Source organism: Sylvia atricapilla, chromosome 2, assembly GCF_009819655.1.
Source record: "Sylvia atricapilla isolate bSylAtr1 chromosome 2, bSylAtr1.pri, whole genome shotgun sequence".
Taxonomy (NCBI): Eukaryota; Metazoa; Chordata; class Aves; order Passeriformes; family Sylviidae; genus Sylvia; species Sylvia atricapilla.
Genome location: NC_089141.1, coordinates 100,107,287 through 100,127,376, shown reverse-complemented (window position 1 = coordinate 100,127,376; position 20,090 = coordinate 100,107,287). Strand labels below are relative to the sequence as shown.

At 41.8% G+C, this 20,090-nt stretch overlaps 1 protein-coding gene across 2 annotated transcripts in view; it reads left to right on the top strand.

The window, feature by feature from the left end:
- The window catches only part of MAP3K15 (mitogen-activated protein kinase kinase kinase 15), an 86,890-nt gene extending 66,821 nt beyond the window's left edge, over window positions 1–20,069 (top strand). For both annotated transcript variants that reach the window (XM_066313949.1, XM_066313950.1), the window contains 13 exons: window positions 1,206–1,336; window positions 1,656–1,761; window positions 4,229–4,386; window positions 8,938–9,121; window positions 12,974–13,151; window positions 13,814–13,988; window positions 15,665–15,850; window positions 16,266–16,371; window positions 17,530–17,740; window positions 18,579–18,691; window positions 18,842–18,939; window positions 19,040–19,116; window positions 19,580–20,069. In XM_066313949.1, the coding sequence (XP_066170046.1) occupies window positions 1,206–1,336; window positions 1,656–1,761; window positions 4,229–4,386; window positions 8,938–9,121; window positions 12,974–13,151; window positions 13,814–13,988; window positions 15,665–15,850; window positions 16,266–16,371; window positions 17,530–17,740; window positions 18,579–18,691; window positions 18,842–18,939; window positions 19,040–19,116; window positions 19,580–19,694 (1,838 nt within the window). In that variant the 3' untranslated portion in view covers window positions 19,695–20,069. The remainder of the gene's footprint in view (window positions 1–1,205; window positions 1,337–1,655; window positions 1,762–4,228; window positions 4,387–8,937; window positions 9,122–12,973; window positions 13,152–13,813; window positions 13,989–15,664; window positions 15,851–16,265; window positions 16,372–17,529; window positions 17,741–18,578; window positions 18,692–18,841; window positions 18,940–19,039; window positions 19,117–19,579) is intronic.
- Window positions 20,070–20,090: the final 21 nt, after the last annotated feature.

Here is a 20,090-nt window from a genome sequence, read left to right as displayed (position 1 = left end):
ACATCTCCATTTTGCTATTTACTCTTCAGTGTCAAGAATGTGTCAGAATGAGTGTTAAATTTTGCATGAATTTAATTTGCAAAGTAAAAAATAGAAATAAGAAAAACAAGGGGTAAAGTTCAGGTTTTGTAAGGAAGGTCCAGATAAACATTCAAAGTGTAATTAAATACTTCCAGGGCATTTAGGGATGTAGGGAAATTATTTTGGTTTTGAATCCTTGTGACCTTCTCACTTAACAGCTGAGACACTTTGACCTGTATGATGCATGCAGATGTGATGAAATTATACCAACACTTCCACTTGTTTTCCCACACTTGTTGATGGTGTCAGCTGGTTTTGTTTCCTTTTAGTATATGCACAGTAAAGTGTGCTGTGATTGCTTGCTAATGGCAAGATATTACTAAACTGATTTAGGTATTTTAAACTCTGTAGTCAGTCTTAAAAAGGAGCCAGCTGTTCAAATTATGCAAGATTCTTTGAGGAAACTTTACTTTGGAAAGATGTTGGTGTTGACTAAAAGATCCTTTAGCCAAATTTTTCTGGCCTTAAGTAGATCTACTGTACTTATTTTGTGCTCACTAAGCAAAACTGTTCTTTATTCTGCCTCATTATCTAAATATTTGTGTTATTTAAAGATTAGTTTAATGGGAACTGGGGATGTGTGGATGGCCTATCTCCTACTCTGAACATCCATTCAGGGAAGCTTTTCAGGAGCTTTCTTTCCTATCTCTGGATATTGCCAGAAGTCGGTCCCGTATTTGTTAAGAGAAGGCTCTTTCTGTTTTGGAGTCTACCCTCCCTGCCTCATGCAAATCAGTTTGTCTTTGTCCATACCTGTGGTTCATGAGGTACAATGTACAACACGGTACAGTGTTACCTTTAGTCCTTGTTTCATTAAAGGCTGCATGGGCGCTAGTTGTAGTCTCAGCAGTTGTTGCAGTGAAGTGAGGGGGATGGATCCAGCTTTGTCAGAACATTTATTCTTGTTGGGGGAATAGAACCTGACCTGGCAAGTAAGAAATAACCAGTCCAGAGCAGCAGCAAATTATTTGCTTTAAGTGATCTAGCAAGAATTTGGTTTAATCATAGCTACTGCTTTCCTTTTATATTAGGATGTTGAGCAAAGGCTTCATGCAGACTTACGTGTTTCATGTTAATTTGGGGATTTCACTATCTTGATACATTTTCTTCTTACACTCCTGTAGGCAGCCTCTCAGCTCTCTTAAGATCTAAGTGGGGCCCAATGAAAGATCCTACAATTAAATTTTACACCAAGCAGATTCTGGAAGGCCTCAAGTATCTCCATGAGAACCAGATTGTACACAGAGATATAAAGGTAACTTTTCCTTTTGTGTGTCTTGTTTGATTTGCTTTTTATCTTATTTACTTCAGTTAGTTTTGCTCTAACCTGAAGTAGAATTTTTAATAGGATTTCATGGAAGCTAAAAACAAAAAGGAAAGCATAAACCAACTCCTTCTGGTGCTGCTCTTGGAATATTACTTTGTAGAAGGGTGTACTATAAAGTGCAAACTTGAAGGAGTATTGAGATTAAGAATCTGTATTTATCTGTCTCTCCTCCCTGTTTGCTGCCTCCCTCCCTCCTTCCCTCTCTCCCCCTCCACCCTCACCCCTTCCCTCTCCTATCAAACCGCAGGGGGACAATGTTCTGGTGAACACCTACAGTGGCGTGGTTAAGATATCAGATTTTGGTACTTCCAAGCGGCTGGCAGGAATCAATCCATGCACTGAAACATTTACAGGTAAGATTATTCTAGCAGAGTTTATAAGGGTTTTCATGGCAGGTTTAGCAATTGAGCCACAAGGCTCTTTGGCTTAGTGATGGGTCTCTGCTGGGTCTCTGTTTGCAGGGGAGAGTAAATGGGAGTGTGGTCACCATAAACATATGCTTGATAGCTTCCTTCACTTTTTTTTTTTTAATGTAACTCTCCTCCATTTTACTTTTTGGGTGTAAAAGTTTTCTTCGAATTGTTCATTAAGTAGCAACTGATTGTTGCAATTACATGTGGAAAGACTTGAATTTAGCAAATTTTTCATTTAACGATCTTGATATTAGTACACAAGCACACATGCACACTTTCTAGATGTACGTTTAAAAGTGCAGAAAACTAAACTCAAACTTATGAACACTTTTGGTTTTGAGGTATTAATTGTAAAACCCAGCCAACTGGCTAACAACAGTAAAAAGAACAGTTTAGATGAAAATTTTAGACTGATGAACAGCTTCCAAAAGAACAAGGTTTTAATGACTTGTAATATTCAGGGAAAACAAAAATTGCTGAGCAAAAGGGAAAAGTCTACATTAAAAAATGAAGATGTGGTCACATAGTTTCTGTGATTAGTGGATGTGGGTAACATGGTGTTTTTGCTTGTTATATGGCCTTATGCAAAGGCTGATATCACAAGCCTCTTACTTGCCTGCCATTTAAGTAAATGGACAGGCAAAGCCATTAGTCATGGATAGCTTTGCAGTGGAAGACAAAAGATAACCTTCACTTCAGTGAAAATCAAAACTTCCCTTTACCTCTCTGGTGATGTGTCTGCAGTTCCCCCAGCTTGCTTACAAAGGAAGCCATGAAAATAAAATTAAGGCTCTGAAGTAACTTACCTTTCTCAGTTATTTTTACTCATTATCTCATTATTACTCATTCTCATTCTCTTTGCCTGTATTTTACATACTCCTCAGTGTCTTTTTAGCAACTGATTGTCAATAGGGATGATACATGAAGAAATTATTTCTTAAGGACAGTCACCATACTGTAATAAAATGAGGTAACTTCCCTTGTGCCCTTCTTTGTTCTCTTACAATTTTTCAGCTCTGTTTGTGCCTTTGAGATGTAATTTGCCATGTGAATAAATACTTTAGTTATCATTTTGGATTTAAATCAGTAAGCAGGTAGCTATACCCCAGAGGACCTTAAAAGGTCTCTAGCAATTTGGTTTTCTTCTGTAATTCAGTAGATAAACTCTAGATTTTAGGCATTATGTAATAAAATCACATGGTTTGAAGAATCAAGCTTCTGGTGGTTTAAACATTACATCCCTCCATTTAAGACACACAGCCCGAGGCCAAAGCTGTGGTTTGAACCTTCATTCTGCAGCAGTCACACTCAATGAACATATGAGACCCTTTTATTTTCACCATATGTCCATTACTTGATAGTTCACAGCTCTACTGCACTGTAGTTTTATTGCATTCCTAAGAAGAAAAATAATTTAATTTAAAGGTGTCATAACAAAGCTGATAGAAATTCAGGTGGAGGAAAACTGTAGTGTTCAAAACACTCTGACCATATGGAGGTTTCTGCTGGTGGTGGTGTGGACTCTTCCTGTAAAGACCTCAATGGCTGTGATAGTGAATGGTTCAGTAACAGTGATACCAAATTGACCATCTTTTGTTTAACTTTTTACTGTACTGTTCTTCATTACTAGTATTATTACTAGTATTGCACTCGCATTGTCTAAGGCAGGATCTTATTTTGTCAATATGTATAACTTCCGAAATTTTAACTGGTTGGTGGTTTGGGGTTTTTGTTTGGTTGGGTTTTTTCTCTAATTTTTGGGGGGGTTGTTTTCTTGTTTTGTTTGTTTGGAATTTTTTGTTTTGTTTGGGGTGGGGATTTTTTGTTTGGTTTGGTTTGGTTTGGTTTGGGTTTTTTGGTGTTTTTTTCTAACCTTGGATGTCAGAAATCCCAAGCATATCCAAGGCATCCTGGAATTCTAAGCAAACTATGATGGCTTGACTTATTTATTGCTTTATATTTGCAAAAATAGCTTTTTTTTCAAACTAACTGTTTGAAATTCCCTGTCACTAGTGTTCTCATTATTGGGACAAAATATGAAAAAAATATTCTCATGATGACTATCTGTCACTTCTCAGATTTTGCCATCTCTTACATGCATAATCTTTAAAAGTTGGTATCTGCAAAAATTTGATATAATTGTATTTTCTGGGGAAGGTATTGCATTATGTGGTGAATAGACTTTGAGCAGTTTGCAACCTTGTGTTAGAAAGGAAGAGCAAAATAAAAGTTTATAAAAAAGATGCTATAACATAAAGTTTTGTCTAATTTTCAGTGTTGATATGGGAGATAAGGTATTTGGCCATACAGGTTGCATTTGACAATTTTTGGCTTGCTGAGTGTTGTGTTAATCCTCCTTAGTAAGGATGAAGGTTATACACTTGACTGCTCTTTTTGTCCTGACCAGGAACCTTGCAGTACATGGCTCCAGAAATCATTGATAAAGGACCACGAGGATATGGTGCTCCAGCTGACATCTGGTCCCTGGGCTGTACCATTATTGAGATGGCAACAGGCAAACCTCCATTTCATGAACTAGGGGAGCCTCAAGCTGCAATGTTTAAAGTAAATACAGCTTTTTTGCTTTAGAGTTGATGGATTTTCCAATATAGCCTAATTTCATAATTAATTTTACTTAAATAATTGGTAATAACATTATGTTACATGCATTGTTTTGCACAAAGCCATAGTCTGACCTGTGTTTTTTACTCTCACTGAAAGATCCTTCCCTTTTCTAAGCTCTGTTGCTCTAGGGGGTGATCAGTTATTTTTGTGCTGGAAATAGGTCATGACTCAGAGCAGCAATATAAAAAATGAGTGAAGACTTATGAAAACTAATATCCTCTGTGTTACATTTTTCATCTCCTGCTCTTGGTTTATGATTTCCTTCTTGTAACAAGTCTCCCCAATAATGACAAACAAGTTATTTCTGCTCCTTAAAGCAATTTTTATAAGCTTCCTTCCCAAAGGAAAACCTTTTAAAGGCCCAGTCTCTGCAACATGGATGCAGGAAGATGTGGTGGAAAAGGGCTGGAGAATAGCTTTCCAGGATTTCCAGTATGTATTAAAGGAGTAAAATACTCTGTATTTTGCATTCCATTTTGGTCATAGCTACTTCCTCAGTAAGCTGTTGTCTCTATTACATTGTCTTTCTTATTGTATGTTTTAAAATGCGAAATTAACACTTGAGAATTCTTCAGATTGTAATAATAAGTGATATTAAAAGTTTTTTAGAAGTTACTCATTCTAGCCCTAACTAACAGGAGTGTAACAACTATGATGTGTCAAATAAGTAGACTGAAAATTTTTGGTTCTTCTATTGGCTTGCAGTAGACCTTTGGTAAAGCACTAAAGTTTTCAGTTATGCTTGAGAATTCTCATTCTTATAATGGGGAAAATATCCCATCCATAACCCAGCAAACTGCTTTAAATCACCAATGTTGTAATTTTTTCATGTATCTTGTTGAAAGGCACTATGTGAGCCTTGGTATTAATGCAACCATGGTGGCAAAGCCAGATCTTTATCAATAGGTATAGAAATCTGGGCTGCAGTTCAGCATGTCATGTAATGCATATTTCATACTAGGCCTGTGAGAGGCCATGCACCACTGCTGAAGGCAAAAAAAAGGATGGTTATGGGTTTTGATACAGTTATTTCAGTGGTATAATAGGTCACTTGGTGCTGTCAACTGTGGCATACCTTAAAAGAAGCTGCCTGGTTGAACGTGGTTTGGCTCACTAAAGCTTTCCTGAGGGAGCCATGGAAAGAGACTATTTTCCACATCACTGTAAATGTCAGATACAATTCTGTTGGCAGATGCCTTTCCATCTTATGTACCTAGCATGTAGTTGAACTGTTCAGTGAGTTACACATCTTACTTTTCAGCACAGTTTTCTGAAAATTTTTAGCATTCTTATTGCAGACTCTGTTAATGTACTACAGGCAGGCATTTGGTTTTGTTTCCTGTTTCTTGGCTCTGCTGGGACCTATGTGGAATTGTGTCTTGCTAGGCATCATAGGTTACAAACTGTGTTTTCTTTTTCTGTGTAATGAAAGTAAGCAAGCTGGAAGCTGGATTTGAAGCAGGCTGGCTGGGCAAGCATGTAAAAAGAAGTCTGGAAAACTCGGAATATTGAACTTTTAAGGTTCCCACCTCCACACATGAACACTCTGTTGTGCATAGGGCAGGTGAGGAGAGGGAAGGTCTAAGTCTCCCTTTGCAAACACTTTAGAAATTGCAAATGACCAAAGAGTTGGACAAATAGAGAAAAGAGGCTATAGTAAACCAGGAACTGGATAAGTTCCTGTAACACCCTTGCATGGTATTTATTCTATAAACACAGAACGTGTGCATCTGTGTGTGTGTGTGTGTGAAAAGAGCACAAACAAATGGCATTCAGTAGAGACAAAGTACACTAGTGTTGCCACAGAATTTGCAGGTGATTGTGGCAAAACTTATTCCTGTTGAGCAACAGAGATTAGGATAAGATCAGATTCAAGCTTTCAAACTTCAACTTTCAACCCATTCACAAAAAGGGTGGGAAGGAGGATCTTAGTAATTGTAGACCAGTCAGCCTCACCTCAGTACCTGGTAAGGTCATGGAACAGTTTATACTGGTGTCATCACAAAGCACCTACAGGATGGCCAGGGTATCAGACCCAGCCAGCATGGGTTTAGGAGGGGTAGGTCGTGTTTGACCAACATGGTCTCCTTTTATGACCAGGTGACCCTCCTGGTGGATGCAGGAAGGGCTGTGGATGATGTCTATTTGGATTTCAGCAAGGCCTTTGACACTGTCTCCCAAAGCACACTCCTGGAAAAGCTGCAGCCCAGGGCTTGGACAGGAGCACTCTTGGCTGGGTCAGGAACTGGCTGGATGGCTGGGCCCAGAGAGTGGTGGGGAATGGTGCTGCATCCAGCTGGGGACAGTCACCAGACACCCTCAGGGGTCTGTGCTGGGGCCAGTTCTGGTCAATATCTTCGTTGATGACATGGATGAGGGTATTGAGTCTTTCATTAGTAAATTTGCAGACACTAAGCTGGGAGCATGTTTCGATCTGTTGGAAGGTAGGAGAGCTCTGCAGAGAGACCTGGAACAATTTGATAGATGGGCAGAGTCCAATTAGATGAAGTTTAATAGGTCCAAGTGCTGAGTCCTGCATTTTGGCCACAATAACCCTTCAACATTATGGACTGGGAATGGAGTGGCTGGACAGTGCCCAGGGAGAAAGGGACCTGGGGGTTCTGGTGACAGCAGCTGAACAGGAGCCAGCAGTGGGCCCTGGTGGCCAAGAGGGCCAATGGCACCTGGCCTGGATCAGGAATGGTGTGTCCAGCAGGAGCAGGGAGGTCATTCTTCCCCTGTACTGGGCCCTGGTGAGGCCACACCTCGAGTGCTGTGTCCAGTTCTGGTCCCTCAGTTCAGGAAGGACATTGAGACACTTGAGCACATCCAGAGGAGGCAACGAGGCTGGTGAGGGGCTTGGAACACAAACCCTGTGAGGAATGACTGAGGGAGCTGGGGTTGTTTAGCCTGGAGAAAAGGAGACTCAGATGTGACCTTCTCACTCTGTAACTTCCTGAAGGGTAGTTGTAGACAGCTGGAGGTTGGTCTCTTTCTCCACGCAGCACCTGACAGAACGGGAGGACACAGTCTCAGACTGTGTCAAGGGAAATACAAGTCGGATATTAAGAAAAAAGTTTTTTTACAGAAAGAATGATAAAGTACTGGAATAGTCTACCCGGGGAGGTGGTGGGGTAGCATCTCTAGATGTGTTTACAAAAAGACTGGATGTGTCCACTGGCTTAGTTGAGGTGTTAGGGCTGGGTTGGACTCGATCTTGGAGGTCTCTTCCAACCCAGTCATTCTGTGAATTCTGTGAACTTCCTAGTTCTGGTTCCTAGATTTTTGCTTAGTGCGTAAGAGTGAAACCTGGCACCGGAGTGCTGCCAGTTTGTGATACTGAGTCTTGAATGTGCTTAGTGTCATGGCTTGGAAGGCCTTAAAGCCCTGTTAGCATTTTATTACTACACTGTCATTCAAACAGAAGCAGGACTGCCAGCATTTTTTGCTTCAGCTTGTATTGAAGCTGTACCAGTATTGTGAATATGCCACAGTGTAGCTGTGTACACTGTTAATGCAGCTCTGTAATGAGATTATTTGAAAGCAGATGGCACTTGTTTAACTGCTGGGCTGCTCTCTCCCTTGTGGACACTATCTTTGTGCTTGGTCTCCAGGATGTGTTTTGTGTAAAGATGCTGAGACTACAAACCATAATCTCTCCAGGCATGTGCATACAGTGCACACAGGTTATACAGTTCTTGGCTTCCAAGCAGTTCCACCAGATTGACATTGGAGAATAAGAAGGCAGTGAGGAGCTGGAGAAATTGCTGGGGAGCAACCTGTAGAAGCACATTTTTCATTACTTAAAGAGAGAACCTTAAAAGAGATTCTTTTAGGTAATGACTTAAAATAAGAGTCATTACTTAAAGAATGGTTTAACGAGGATCTTGTTAAACCTTTGGACATCATGTGCTTTTCAATTAAACAACACTGAAAGACTAGGGAAGACATCTGGCCTGAGAGTGGGGGTGGTGACAAGGTCTGGCAAGGTCATTGTGTGTATTTGTGCAAGGAAATTTGGCAGTGGCAGCAGGAGAACAGGTGCAGCCCCAGGCTGTCAGTGCTAGAGGAGGAAATTATTGCTGTTCTTGGGCACGAATGTGCTGCAGGAGTCAGCAACTGAGAGACAGCTCTGAGCAGGGGTGATGGGAAGCCTGTGCAATAGCTGGAGGACTTTGTGGCTGGTCAGAGAAGGAGTATTTGAAACATTTGGTGTCCATAATGCCCAGATCCCAAGATTACTTGAAAGCAGATGATTAGATACATTCATAACTTGGCATTTATGTAATATCATATGGATATTTACACCATGTTTGCCATGAAATAAAACAGGGTTAGAACCTTGTTGTCACTGTTCTATGTGGGTACCTGGATCACTCCTTTTCTACAAGAGTCAGGAGAAGTGTGAGTGACTGTATTATAAGAGCTTTGGCCCATGGTCTCCTTGAAGTTGTTTCAGAAAAATTATTAGTATTTGTGTTTTATTTGCAGGTTGGGATGTTTAAGATTCATCCTGAAATTCCAGAATCAGTGTCGGCTGAAACAAAGGCCTTTATTTTGCTCTGTTTTGAACCTGATCCTACTAAACGTGTTACAGCGTCTGATTTGCTTAGAGATTCTTTCCTTAAGCAAGTGAACAAGGGCAAGAAAAGCAAAATTGCATTCAAGCCTTCAGGTAAGGAATTATCAGCCAAATCCAGGTCAACATCATCATTAAGTGTTACATAAAAGATTGGAATCATTAAGCACTTTCTTTTACAAAGGATATTTCTTGTGCCAGGAAAACAGCAGGAACTCAGCTATTGAAAATGTCTGTGATTTGTTATTATACGTATTTAATAATTCCCAGAAAATAAAATGCCTTGCTTATTTTGTATTTTGCTTGCTGAAACCTCCCAAGGTCATTTTCCTCTCCCCAGAAATAAATGCCTCATTTGTAGTAAATGAAAATTAAAAGAGTGACTTTTGATGAAGATTTTCCAAAGCAGTTCTGCATTTAGAATTGGTGTTTGACACCTGAAAATATGGGTCTATTGGGTGTTCGGGTCAGCATTTTCAAACTTGGTACATAAGATTGAAATTTGGCACACTTTTGACAGCTGAAGTAGCTGTCTAGTGGGTTGTTTTGTTTTATCTGCATAACATCTTGTCTTGGTTTGGGAAGACAGGTATCTGCCAGGGAAAACTGGAGCTTCTCTTGGAACAGAGAATGTAAACTACCACCACTACTACCTCTTTTTTTCCAATTACAATTTTTTAGTCAAAAGCTTTTAGGCAAAAGATTTTGGAAATAGAAATAGCAGTTCTTTACTAGTATGTATAATAAAGCAAACAAACAAACAAACAAAAAACCCTACAGCATTGATAACAAAAAACAGTACCAAGAACTTTGAGGACTTTGCTTCACAAAAACCCAGAGCAGGTTGGTCTCGGTGCCTTTGTAGGATCCTCAGAGCACCAAGCTGGAACAGTGGAAAAGTCTCAGGCTAATAGCTGGGATGGCAGGGTGTCCTGGCAGAGCAGGGAGATGCAGGGTCACACTGTAGCAAGGGGAGCAGTGCCGACCAAACCGCGACAGCGGGGCAGGGCTGGCCCAGCTCAGCTCCTGCAGGGTGGCAGAGAAGCTCAGAATTCCAGGGTGAGCAGATAATGGCAGATTTTCCAGGACTGGACTCCTCCAGAGACAGTGAACTCTTCCAGCAGGAGCAGCAACCCAGCAGTGCTTTCTCCCCAGACGCCGAAAACAAGAGTGCCAGGCTGCCCCAAGCTCTGTCCTTTACCTGCCCCAAAACTCGAGTTATTCCACCCAGCCCCTGCCACCTCTGAGCTTTGACCACCCCTTTGTTTTGTTAAATAGTCTTAAGTACCACACTTAGTCTCCTTGGTAACTTATGGGGAAAAAATTCTTTAGAGTAAAAAGGAACAGAACTTAACTCCCAACATGTTTCTTCTTCCCTCCCCCCAAATATATCAGCCACTTGCTCAGTGATAAGGAGCCTTAATATAGACCTGCTAAATAAATCACGTGAAGGAACTGTGTTTCAAAGCAGGGAAAGCCATTGGTCTTGCTGCTTCTTTCACTTGTCTGCACATACACACACACTCCAAATGCAAGTTGAAGTTCTTCATATTTGAGCTTTTCTCCTCTTAACATATAACTTTTTAATAAATGGAATCCTGAAAGGAACAATTAAGCAAGGAATTTATACCATCTAGCTGAATTGTTTTCATCAAAGGAAATGGGCATCACCTATTGTCCTGAGGGGAACTGAGAACTGAACTCCAGTCCCTGCAGAGACACTGGTAACAGGAGAACTCCTGCTGCTCAGCCAGGGCAGTGGCATGCAGGAGCTGTTGGCATGCTGTAGCTTCCTGTCCCACAACAATCATCTTCTCTTGAGGCCTTTCAGCTCTTTTCTGAGGATGTCTTCCTGAAAAATTTGCATGATGTTAGAGGGTTGGAGCTTGCCTTGTTAGCAGCCTGGGGAGCAACAGGCTCTTTGTCAAATATCAAGGGAGGTGCACCCCTGCCTTCCTCTTTTCTTCCCCCACTCACTGGTGGGGTTATGGAGCTGGTGTTGCAGGGAGTGGGCTCAGTGCTGGCCATGGACACGAGCAGTGTGGGCAAATGTGAGAACTGTGCATTGGATGAGGAGAGGGAAAGGCACCTGATGGCAGCTGTGTGTGATTCTCCATGCCAGAGCTGGGGAGAGCTGTGCTGCCTGCTGCAGCCATCCCCAGGGGGAATCTGGTGGCCCAAGGCAGGTCCTGGCCCAGCAGTTACCACAGTCCCAGCTTCAACAGTTCACCATCTTCTTCCTCTATTGTTTCTCTCACCTCAAATTTCTTCAGCTTTGTCTCCATTTTTCCATCCCATCCCTATCTCTTTTTTCTTTCCAATGATAAAGGCACTCCAGAACAAATCTCAGCCCTTACTCTTGGGACAGAAGCTCTCAGTTTTCTGTCCTACTGAGATGCCTTGCACTAGGTTTCACCAGGTAACTTTAAATCTCAGCCATTTGAACATCAGTCATGTGCCATGGAGTATGTCAGAGCTTTCTGAACTTTGAACTTCTAGCTCTCTTCCTCCCTCACCTCCAAGAATTTGTAGTGACAAGTATCAAAAACTTCTGTCATATTTTAGCTCCATGGGTATGTTCACCTTGGGCTGAGAGAACTTCTTTACCTTTCCTGCCACACAGCTGCAAACTGGCAATCAGGATTATAGCAAACTCTCAGTATCTGGGTTGGTTTTGGGTTTTGTTTTGGTTTGGTTTCATTTTTCAATTTTTTTTCTTACTTTCAAGATGAATTGGAAAGGGACAAGAGATTACCTTCAGGCCAGTGCTGAGAGGGAGAGTTCTTGTTAAGGGCGGGGGCAGATGTGAGTGAAGCAGATATCTGAGGTGTGGAGAGGACAATTTGATGCCCATTAACACATAGGTGAGGAGGGCAGGTAGTAGAGTGCTCTCTGCTTAGAGACAGCTGTGGTGGAGCAGCAGATGAACCTCTTGGTTCAATTCAGGCTCTTTAAACTGTTCCTATCCATTTGAGCCACTTTCTCACTTTGTAGGGCCAGCACCACAGTGTGTGTGTGTGAGTGTAACAAAATGGCATTTCCTGTGCAGTACCTGTGCTGTCTTTGGGTTTAGCAGTTGACTTGTTAAGACCTTTTATTGCATATGCATGCAATGATTTTGAATTGTGTTACAGCTTTTTATCAACAAAGTTACTTCTCCCTCAGCCATTTGGCAAAATGAGCTCTTGATATCAGTGAAGATGATCACTGCTTGTAGAGGCTTCCGTGGATGGCAGGGGCAAGGAACTCTGCAGACCTGAGATATTCTAGAAACACGTGGTTTTATTGCGAGGGTCGTGGGTAAAGAGGGCTGCTTTCAGCCACCAGCCTCGGCTGAAGGGAAGCCCCAAAGAGAGAGGGAGAGAGAGGGGGTATGAGGTGAGGGAGGTAAAAAAGCTAAGAGGGGTAAGAAGAGTGCTGGGGTCAGAGCGGTAAGAGAGAGGGAGGTAGAAGAAACAGAGGGAGAGAGCGGGCAAGAGAAGGGGAAAAGAGGCAAGAGAGCGAGGACCTTGTTACAACACATTGTATCTCCTTTTGTGTTGAATATTCTAATTTACAGCGACCAACCGGCGCAAGATACAAAACCTACAAACTTTGCATGCAACTTATGAGAACTACTAAATTACCGTATCATCCTATATTCTAAACTCTAAAGACTACTCTTCTCATCTACTTTTTCCTTGGTGCCTTGGCAGGGTGGAGAGGGGCTGCATTCTTGGGTCCTTTTGTTTTCTGTCCTTCAGCCTATCCCCAGTTAATCACCGTCTTCCTGCTGCCATGCCTACATCTCAGTGCTGGCCTTCATTTCTATTGCACTCACAGATTTTACACCTCCGGTATTTCTTACCAGACAATCATAGCCATAAGCCCTTCCTGTCCCATCTTTCCCAACAACAGCTGTTTGCCCTTTTTGTGTTCTGTCACACACTTTACCATGTCTGTTCCTAGACTATAATCGGAACACATCCCTCCCACTGCCAATCCACGGGGAGCAGGCTGGCAGTAGCAGCAGTGAGCATGGCTCTGTTTCACCAGATTCTGATGTACAGCAGGACGTGTTTTTCGAAAGGCCAAAGAGATCCATTTCAGAGATTCAGGCAAAGCATCCCATTTCCCATTTACTGAGGTAAAATATTTCCTTCTCACTTGACACTCTTGAGGGATTCTGTGGATTTAATTCACAGTTTATTTTATCTGAGGGCAATTTTTTCACATAATGGTTAGGTGAGCACATGTATTAATCAGTAAGTTGCATAGACAGATTACCAGTTAATGTAAACATTGTCTATATTTAATAATGAGCAATCATTCCTCTCCTTTAAGGTTTCCATGTACTTACACATTTTCCTTCCTTCGGTGGGTAAATGTCAGTGGTCTTATTGATTTCGGAGTTAAGTGAGGATTTGATCCTTCCATGTGCTCATGACAAAATGGGGGAAAGGGGAAGCAGAAATACAGTTCTGCTTCTCCCAAAGTACAAAGCAATAATTTCAAATGAATATGTTACAGTGTGGGTCTAGAAAAAAATGAATAGTTTCAGCTTTCCTCCCCAAAACGGACATTAATGCCAACTTCTTAGCAGGTGGAAATCAGCCATGTGGGTTTTGAGTCAGCAGAGGATTTGAGCCATCTTCTGTCTCAAAGTTAGCATTTACCAGTCTGATCAATCTGCTGCTGTAGTTAGAACTGACTTTTTAAGCCCAGAAGTGTCCTTGCTCCCTACTGGCAGTCCTGGTGCCTTGCTCATGCTGAGGTCTCTCTTGTGCCTGTGCTGGGTGGCTGCCACAGCGTCCCTGATGAGGGCTCGGCCTCGGAGGACAGGAGCACCTCTCCCTCCCTGGAGGACAAGGATTCCGGGCTGTTCCTGCTGCGCAAGGACAGCGAACGCCGCGCGATCCTCTATAAAATCCTGAAGGAAGAACAGGATAAAGTCGCTTCCAATTTGCAGGAATGTCTTGCACAGGTAATTTCACTTCAGCTCACCTTTTCCTGTGTCAAAGGGAAAATAATAAGCCAGTGAGCATTCCTGTTCTGAAAATGAATAAATGGAGGTGCTTGGATTGTTCCTTCTGAGTATCTTGAATCTCTGAGACCTGTAACTGTGTAGGCTGTTTGCTGTTGTGTGAATGGGTAGCAAACACCACCTTTTGGCTGCTAATGGGCTCTTGATTTTATACCAGGGAGCAGTTTGGGTATTTGGTATGGAACTGTGGAGGCTGAGGTTGGTGCGTTGGGTGGTTTTGATGTTGTCTTTTCTTTTGGCTTTTAAGGACATGGAGCTAGAACACCACATAGTAATAGGCATATTCTGCTTTAAAGGTAGAGACATGATTAACAATTTCTAATAAAATGTTTGTTAGCTAGGTGCCAAGATTGCAGTATGTGAATCTTGAAAAAGCTAAGGTAGATTTTCTGCAGAGGGGAAGGTTGGGTGAGAGGGTTTAGTTACTGTGAAGAGGAGCAAGAAAGAAATCATAGAATGGTTGATGCACAGCCAAACATTGCCACACACCTGTAACAGCCTTTTCTTCCTAATGTCTGCTTCTGATGTACCTCTTTGTGGTGAATCTGATTTTTGCTCACACCCTTGTCACTCCAGCACACTTGTTTGTGACACTTTCCCATCATTTATTGTTACTAAAGCTCTGGTTTTTCACCTGGTCTGCGCTCCCATAAAGGGGGGCATGCTGACTCTTGGTGTGGTGTCCCCAGCCAGCTGTTGACATTTGTGACTTGGCTCTCAAGCCCTGCTGCTCCATGGTCAGCTCTGCACAGCCCAGGGTTTGCTGCTCCCTGTGCTCCCTTCCCCGCCACGGGGGCTCCTGTAGGGCTCTACAGACCACAAACAGCCTGGGGAAGCAACTGGGGTACACTTCTGCTCTGAGCTTAAACTGCAAAACAGCTGATAGCCTTACAAACAATTAAAATTCAGAGTCAAAAATGATCAGGGCTCCAAGTATTTTCTGCAATGAAGGGTTTTTTAGTAGCAGCAAGTACTGGTTCAGTCTCCAGCTGTTTTGTAGCACTGCTGTAATCATCTCTTTTCCATAATTTATGTAATACTGCCTTTACCTTTTAATTACAGAGGCTGCTTTAAAGACATTTAGATGGCTTTAAATGTGCAGGTTATGGACTGAAAACATAGAATAAACACTGGTGAATCATTGTGTCATTTTAGACTTTTTTCTGACTTGGGATAAATGCATCTATAAACATACTTTTTTTCCTAAGAAAATAAAATATCTGCATGATCAGATAGAAGTCCATATTCAGCTTATTGAAAGGATGACATCTTAAAAAAATTGTGGCTCTTAATGACTCATTTTGCTGTTTTTATGGAGGAGAGCTGCCCTCTGCAGTACATAGAAGGAATGTGTAGACATCATTTGGAACCTCTTCCCTTTGTGACAGCCACAGTAGCAATAGGGGTTTTTTGAAAACAGAAATTGCTCTTCAATTTAAATTTTTTTTAAGAAAAGATAACAACTCGAGAATTTGCAGTAAAAAAGTTCTGTGATTCTGTTCATCAGTGTGAAATATGCATTAGCAAAGCTATGTTACCCTAAGAATATTCATGCTACTAAATAGATGTTTAGACTCTGGGATTCATTTGAGATACATTCATTATCTTTTCTCCAGAACTCTGAAGAACTGCAACTTTCAGTGGACCACATCAAGCAGATTATTGGGATTTTAAGGGACTTCATACACTCTCCTGAGCAGAGAGTGATGGCTTCTACAATATCCAAATTGAAAATGGATTTGGATTTTGACAGCACTTCCATCAATCAGATTCATCTGGTGCTGTTTGGATTCCAGGATGCAGTGAGTTCATTTCCTGGTGCAGGGGAAAAGGAATTCTTTGAAGCATCACAGAGCAGTTTAGACTGGAAGAGACCTTAAAGATCATCTATTTCCACCCCCCTTCCATGGGCAGGGACACCATCCATTACATCAGGTTGCTCCTGGACAAAACTCATCCCAGGGGTTTGCAGCTTCCCCACTGTTCCTCACTCCTCTCCCTCCTTGTACTGTAGAAGAGTTTGAATGTCACAGTCTGGTTTGAAATGGTTTGAAAGCTGTAGCCTAGAACTGTCAAATCTGTGGTTTAGACTTCGAAAGGTGGGAGGCTTTTAGTGTTGCATGCAGTTTTTACCTTATAAAGCTTACTATGACTATTGGAAAATAAGGTTCTCTTTCCTAGGGTGTGAGCCAGTGGTGTTTGCTGCTATTTTTACAGGTGAACAAAGTATTAAGAAATCACTTAATAAGACCCCATTGGATGTTTGCAATGGATAACATCATCCGCCGTGCTGTCCAAGCAGCAGTCACTATTCTTATTCCAGGTAAATCAAAGCAGCTCAAAAGAATCCTTCTTTTTAAAAAAAGGTTTTCTGCATATCAAAGAGCTGTAGCAAATGGAACAGTTCAGATGTTTACTCTTTCAGCATGCCATTAACTACACCCCATGTGCCACTCATCAAAAGACATGGGGTCAGAGTGTTGCAGAGAAAGAAGCATTGATCTGGAGGATTAATGCTGTACTTGCAGTACAAAAGCACATAATGAAGAGGTAACCAGTGGTTCTGCACCCCCGGCGTGGTTCAACCATGACCAAAAAAGGCAAATTAAATTCAGTCCAATCTAGAGATTTTCTAGTAAAAAAGAAGATTATTCTGTACATGTTAATGACATCCAGGGTCGGTAACACTGCACAGGTCTGGTTATGTGTTCTGAAAAATTATTAATGAGCTATGGAACAGATGTGTAGAAGGGAGTACATTAATATGAGGAAGAGGGTGATTCTGGCCTATAGGGCAATAGAGAAAACCACCAGAAGGAGGAAGATAAATGTATAAGTACTGTCTTAAGTTGGAAATATGCAAGTAGTTTTGTAACTGTTTAAAATGCTGAGCACCCCTTCCAGTATAGGAATGTTCTGAGAGACTTAGTGACAGTCCAAAGTTGCCATGGATTTTAAAGCAAAATTGGCCAAAATTTTTAGGACTTTCTTTGTATGAGAAAAATCACAACTGTTCTTTGGTAATAAAGGTGGCAAGGGTGGCAAGAACCTGCAGCAAGTTCTGAGAACTGGGGCTAGAAATTCTCCCTGGAGAAGAGGAATGCTTTGTACACTCTTTGGCCCAAGGCATTAAGGAAAAACACCATTTTCCCCCCTTACTATTTAGGAAAAATGCAAGCCTTCAGGGGTTTCTCCTTAACGTATTTTATTGACTGTCTTACTACTCATCTCATACTTGTCCCCACTACAACTCTGACCCACAGCTCTACCTCTGCTGGTGCATTGCTCATTCTAGACCCAATGCCAGAGAACCTGTGCTGCAGCTCACACACGGCTTCACTACCCCCCTGCTCAGTGCTGCATTAAAGCACATTATGCAAACAGTCTCCCCCACCCACAGTAGTGAAGAACAAACTGCACAGCCTCTGAAGACAGAATTACCAAAAAAAAATCTTGTTCTTCCCCTCTTTCCTTTTGTCAGAGCTTCGCACTCACTTTGAGCCAGCATCAGAAACTGAAGGTGGAGACAAGGACGCTGATGAAGTGGAGGAGGGTTTCCAGCCCTCTGAACAAAACGGAGCTGAGGATGCTGCCATCACATCGGGGGTCAGCACCCTCAGCTCGCTGGTGTCCCACGAGGCTCAGCAGCAGCTCAGCCAGGAGCTGGGCAGACTTAAACATGACACCTTAAGGTAACCTTCCTGTAAAGACTCTGTTGTATGGTCAGGCAGTCTTTGAAAAGCTTTCAGACCATGCTTTCTACACTCATGGGTACATACTTGCCCTTAGTACTGCTCACCTATTGCCTTGTGATAAAGCCTTCCAGGAGCACAAGTGGATTTGGAATACAATGGCAGTACAGTATGGCAACTGAACATCCTTCAGTACAGGTTTTGTTTCTGTGTAATTAATAGATTAATTGCAGAATGTCACATTGGATTTCTGTGGTAAAGTAATTAGGTTTGTGCAACTGTGCCAGTTTCCTTCCTGCTCCTTGGATGCCCTCTGACTCGATGTCAGGGCTTCAAAAGCTGTTCCTGCAAGGAAAGGCCAGAGCAGCTCTGCCCTGGCTCAAGAGACAGGCTGCCTACTCATGAGCACCAGCAGAGCTCAGCAGAGCCCTGTCCTGTTTCTCACAGGTGTGTAGGCTGCTGCCAGCATGTTAACAGCTGAAGTTCCCATTCTTCTTTATGGATGTGATGTAATCGGTGATCAGAAAGTCCCTGGTAAAACATCAGTGTTGCACTGTTCCATAGTAAACTAAGTATAAAGGCAGCAACTCGGCCCAGGGAGGCTGCAAAACAGTAGGAATGGAATTTATGAGCTATTTACTAAATTCTGCAGTTGAAAGCCTTCAAGTGGCACCCCTGAGTCTCAGACAACCAAAATGAAATCTCTAAGCCATTAGAGATGTTACTTACGACAGTACGTCACAAATGCCTCTGTCCTGTGGTACTTACTAAAAATGATTCTTTTTTCAGTTAGATTTATTCTCAGTGTGGTTGTTTGATCTCTCTTATGTGCTACAAGGCTTTTGGAAAACCTCGTTCAGAAGGAAAAAGAGTATCAGGCCCTCTTACGGCAGTCTTTGGAGCAGAAGACTCAGGAATTACACTTGCTTCAGTTAAAACTTAAACCCAAAGGTATGAGGAGGTACTGCAGTTGCATGCTCTCAGATGTTTTTGTGTGTTTGTTGAAAGGATGCAAAACCATGTAGCTTAAGCTTTAGTTACCTGAAAATAACCACTTTGGCCCTGGTTTTGAGGTGTAGTAACCTTGGTTTTCTGTTAAAGATTCCCAGTGGTCTGTAGCAACTTTTAGAGAGAATGCAGACCCTGAACTCATGAACTGGCTGAAACAACAAGGAGCAGACTTGGATACCATTAAGAGGGTAAAAATAAAATCACATTTAAAAAACCCGTAATTTTAGTCATAATTAGCAGCTAGGTTTCAAAGAAGGAATATTTACTTATGAATAAATTTGCCTTTAGTTTGCTGAAGAAGATTACACACTAAGTGCTGTCCTTAATGATATCACCAAGGATGACTTGTGGTATCTTCAGCTGAGGTAAGAAAATACTATTTAGTTCATTGTTAAGAGCTTAATTAACATATTTTGTTAAAAAACCTTTTAAAGTTTGGTTATTCAAATAGGTCAGTGACAGTTCAGGGACAACTGCCATCAGTTTCATCTCAGGTTTTCTGCTAAGTTTTCACATCGTAACCAACACAACTACACTGACAATGCCTCGAGCTATCTGCTTTGACATTTATCAAGGTTGGGACCTTTTTCTGCACCCTTCACAATGATGTAATCATACAAAAAACAGGCACGAAGAATTTATTTTTCCTACCACTTAATTTGTGTCCTTTTATCATCATTCTGTTAACCCCTGGCTGACCTGGAAGAAGTTTTAGCTATAACCATTAAATAGTGTCGTTTGGGGTTTCTAGGCTTTACTTCTTGCTCACTTTAAGGCAGTGCAGACGAGGGAGTTCTCCCTAACTGCTCTCCATTTCCCTTGCTGCAGGGGTGGTCTTCGCTGCAGAATCTGGAATGCAATCCTAAACCACCGACAAACATCTGCCAAGACCTCAGGGCAGGTCAATGCCTTGGAAGAACACAAAACGGGAATAAGCAAATGAAATACATTCCCAGCACTTCAATTATTAGATGTATATATTTGTATGTACAGTGGCCTTGCAGGTTTTGCACAGTTATGTAGCTTGTTTGACCATCAGTGTCATACACAGTGAATAGTAACAGCTTTTAAGTCAGTGTCAATGCATTTAACTTATTTATGACAAGATGAATGCATACAATGCCTGTTAATGCAATACAAAACGTGAGCTGAGAAAACACCCACCCGAATTGGCTTCAGCATTGTGAAAACTGTGAACCTAAACTGTATTACCATTCTGCTGGCTGATAGTTTGAGCAGGGAGGGGTTATGCAAGAGCATGTCACCTCTCTGTAGATGGATTTATACAGCTTTTTGTATTAAAGTTACTCTCACTGAACTACTGAGAAAAGCCTGGTGT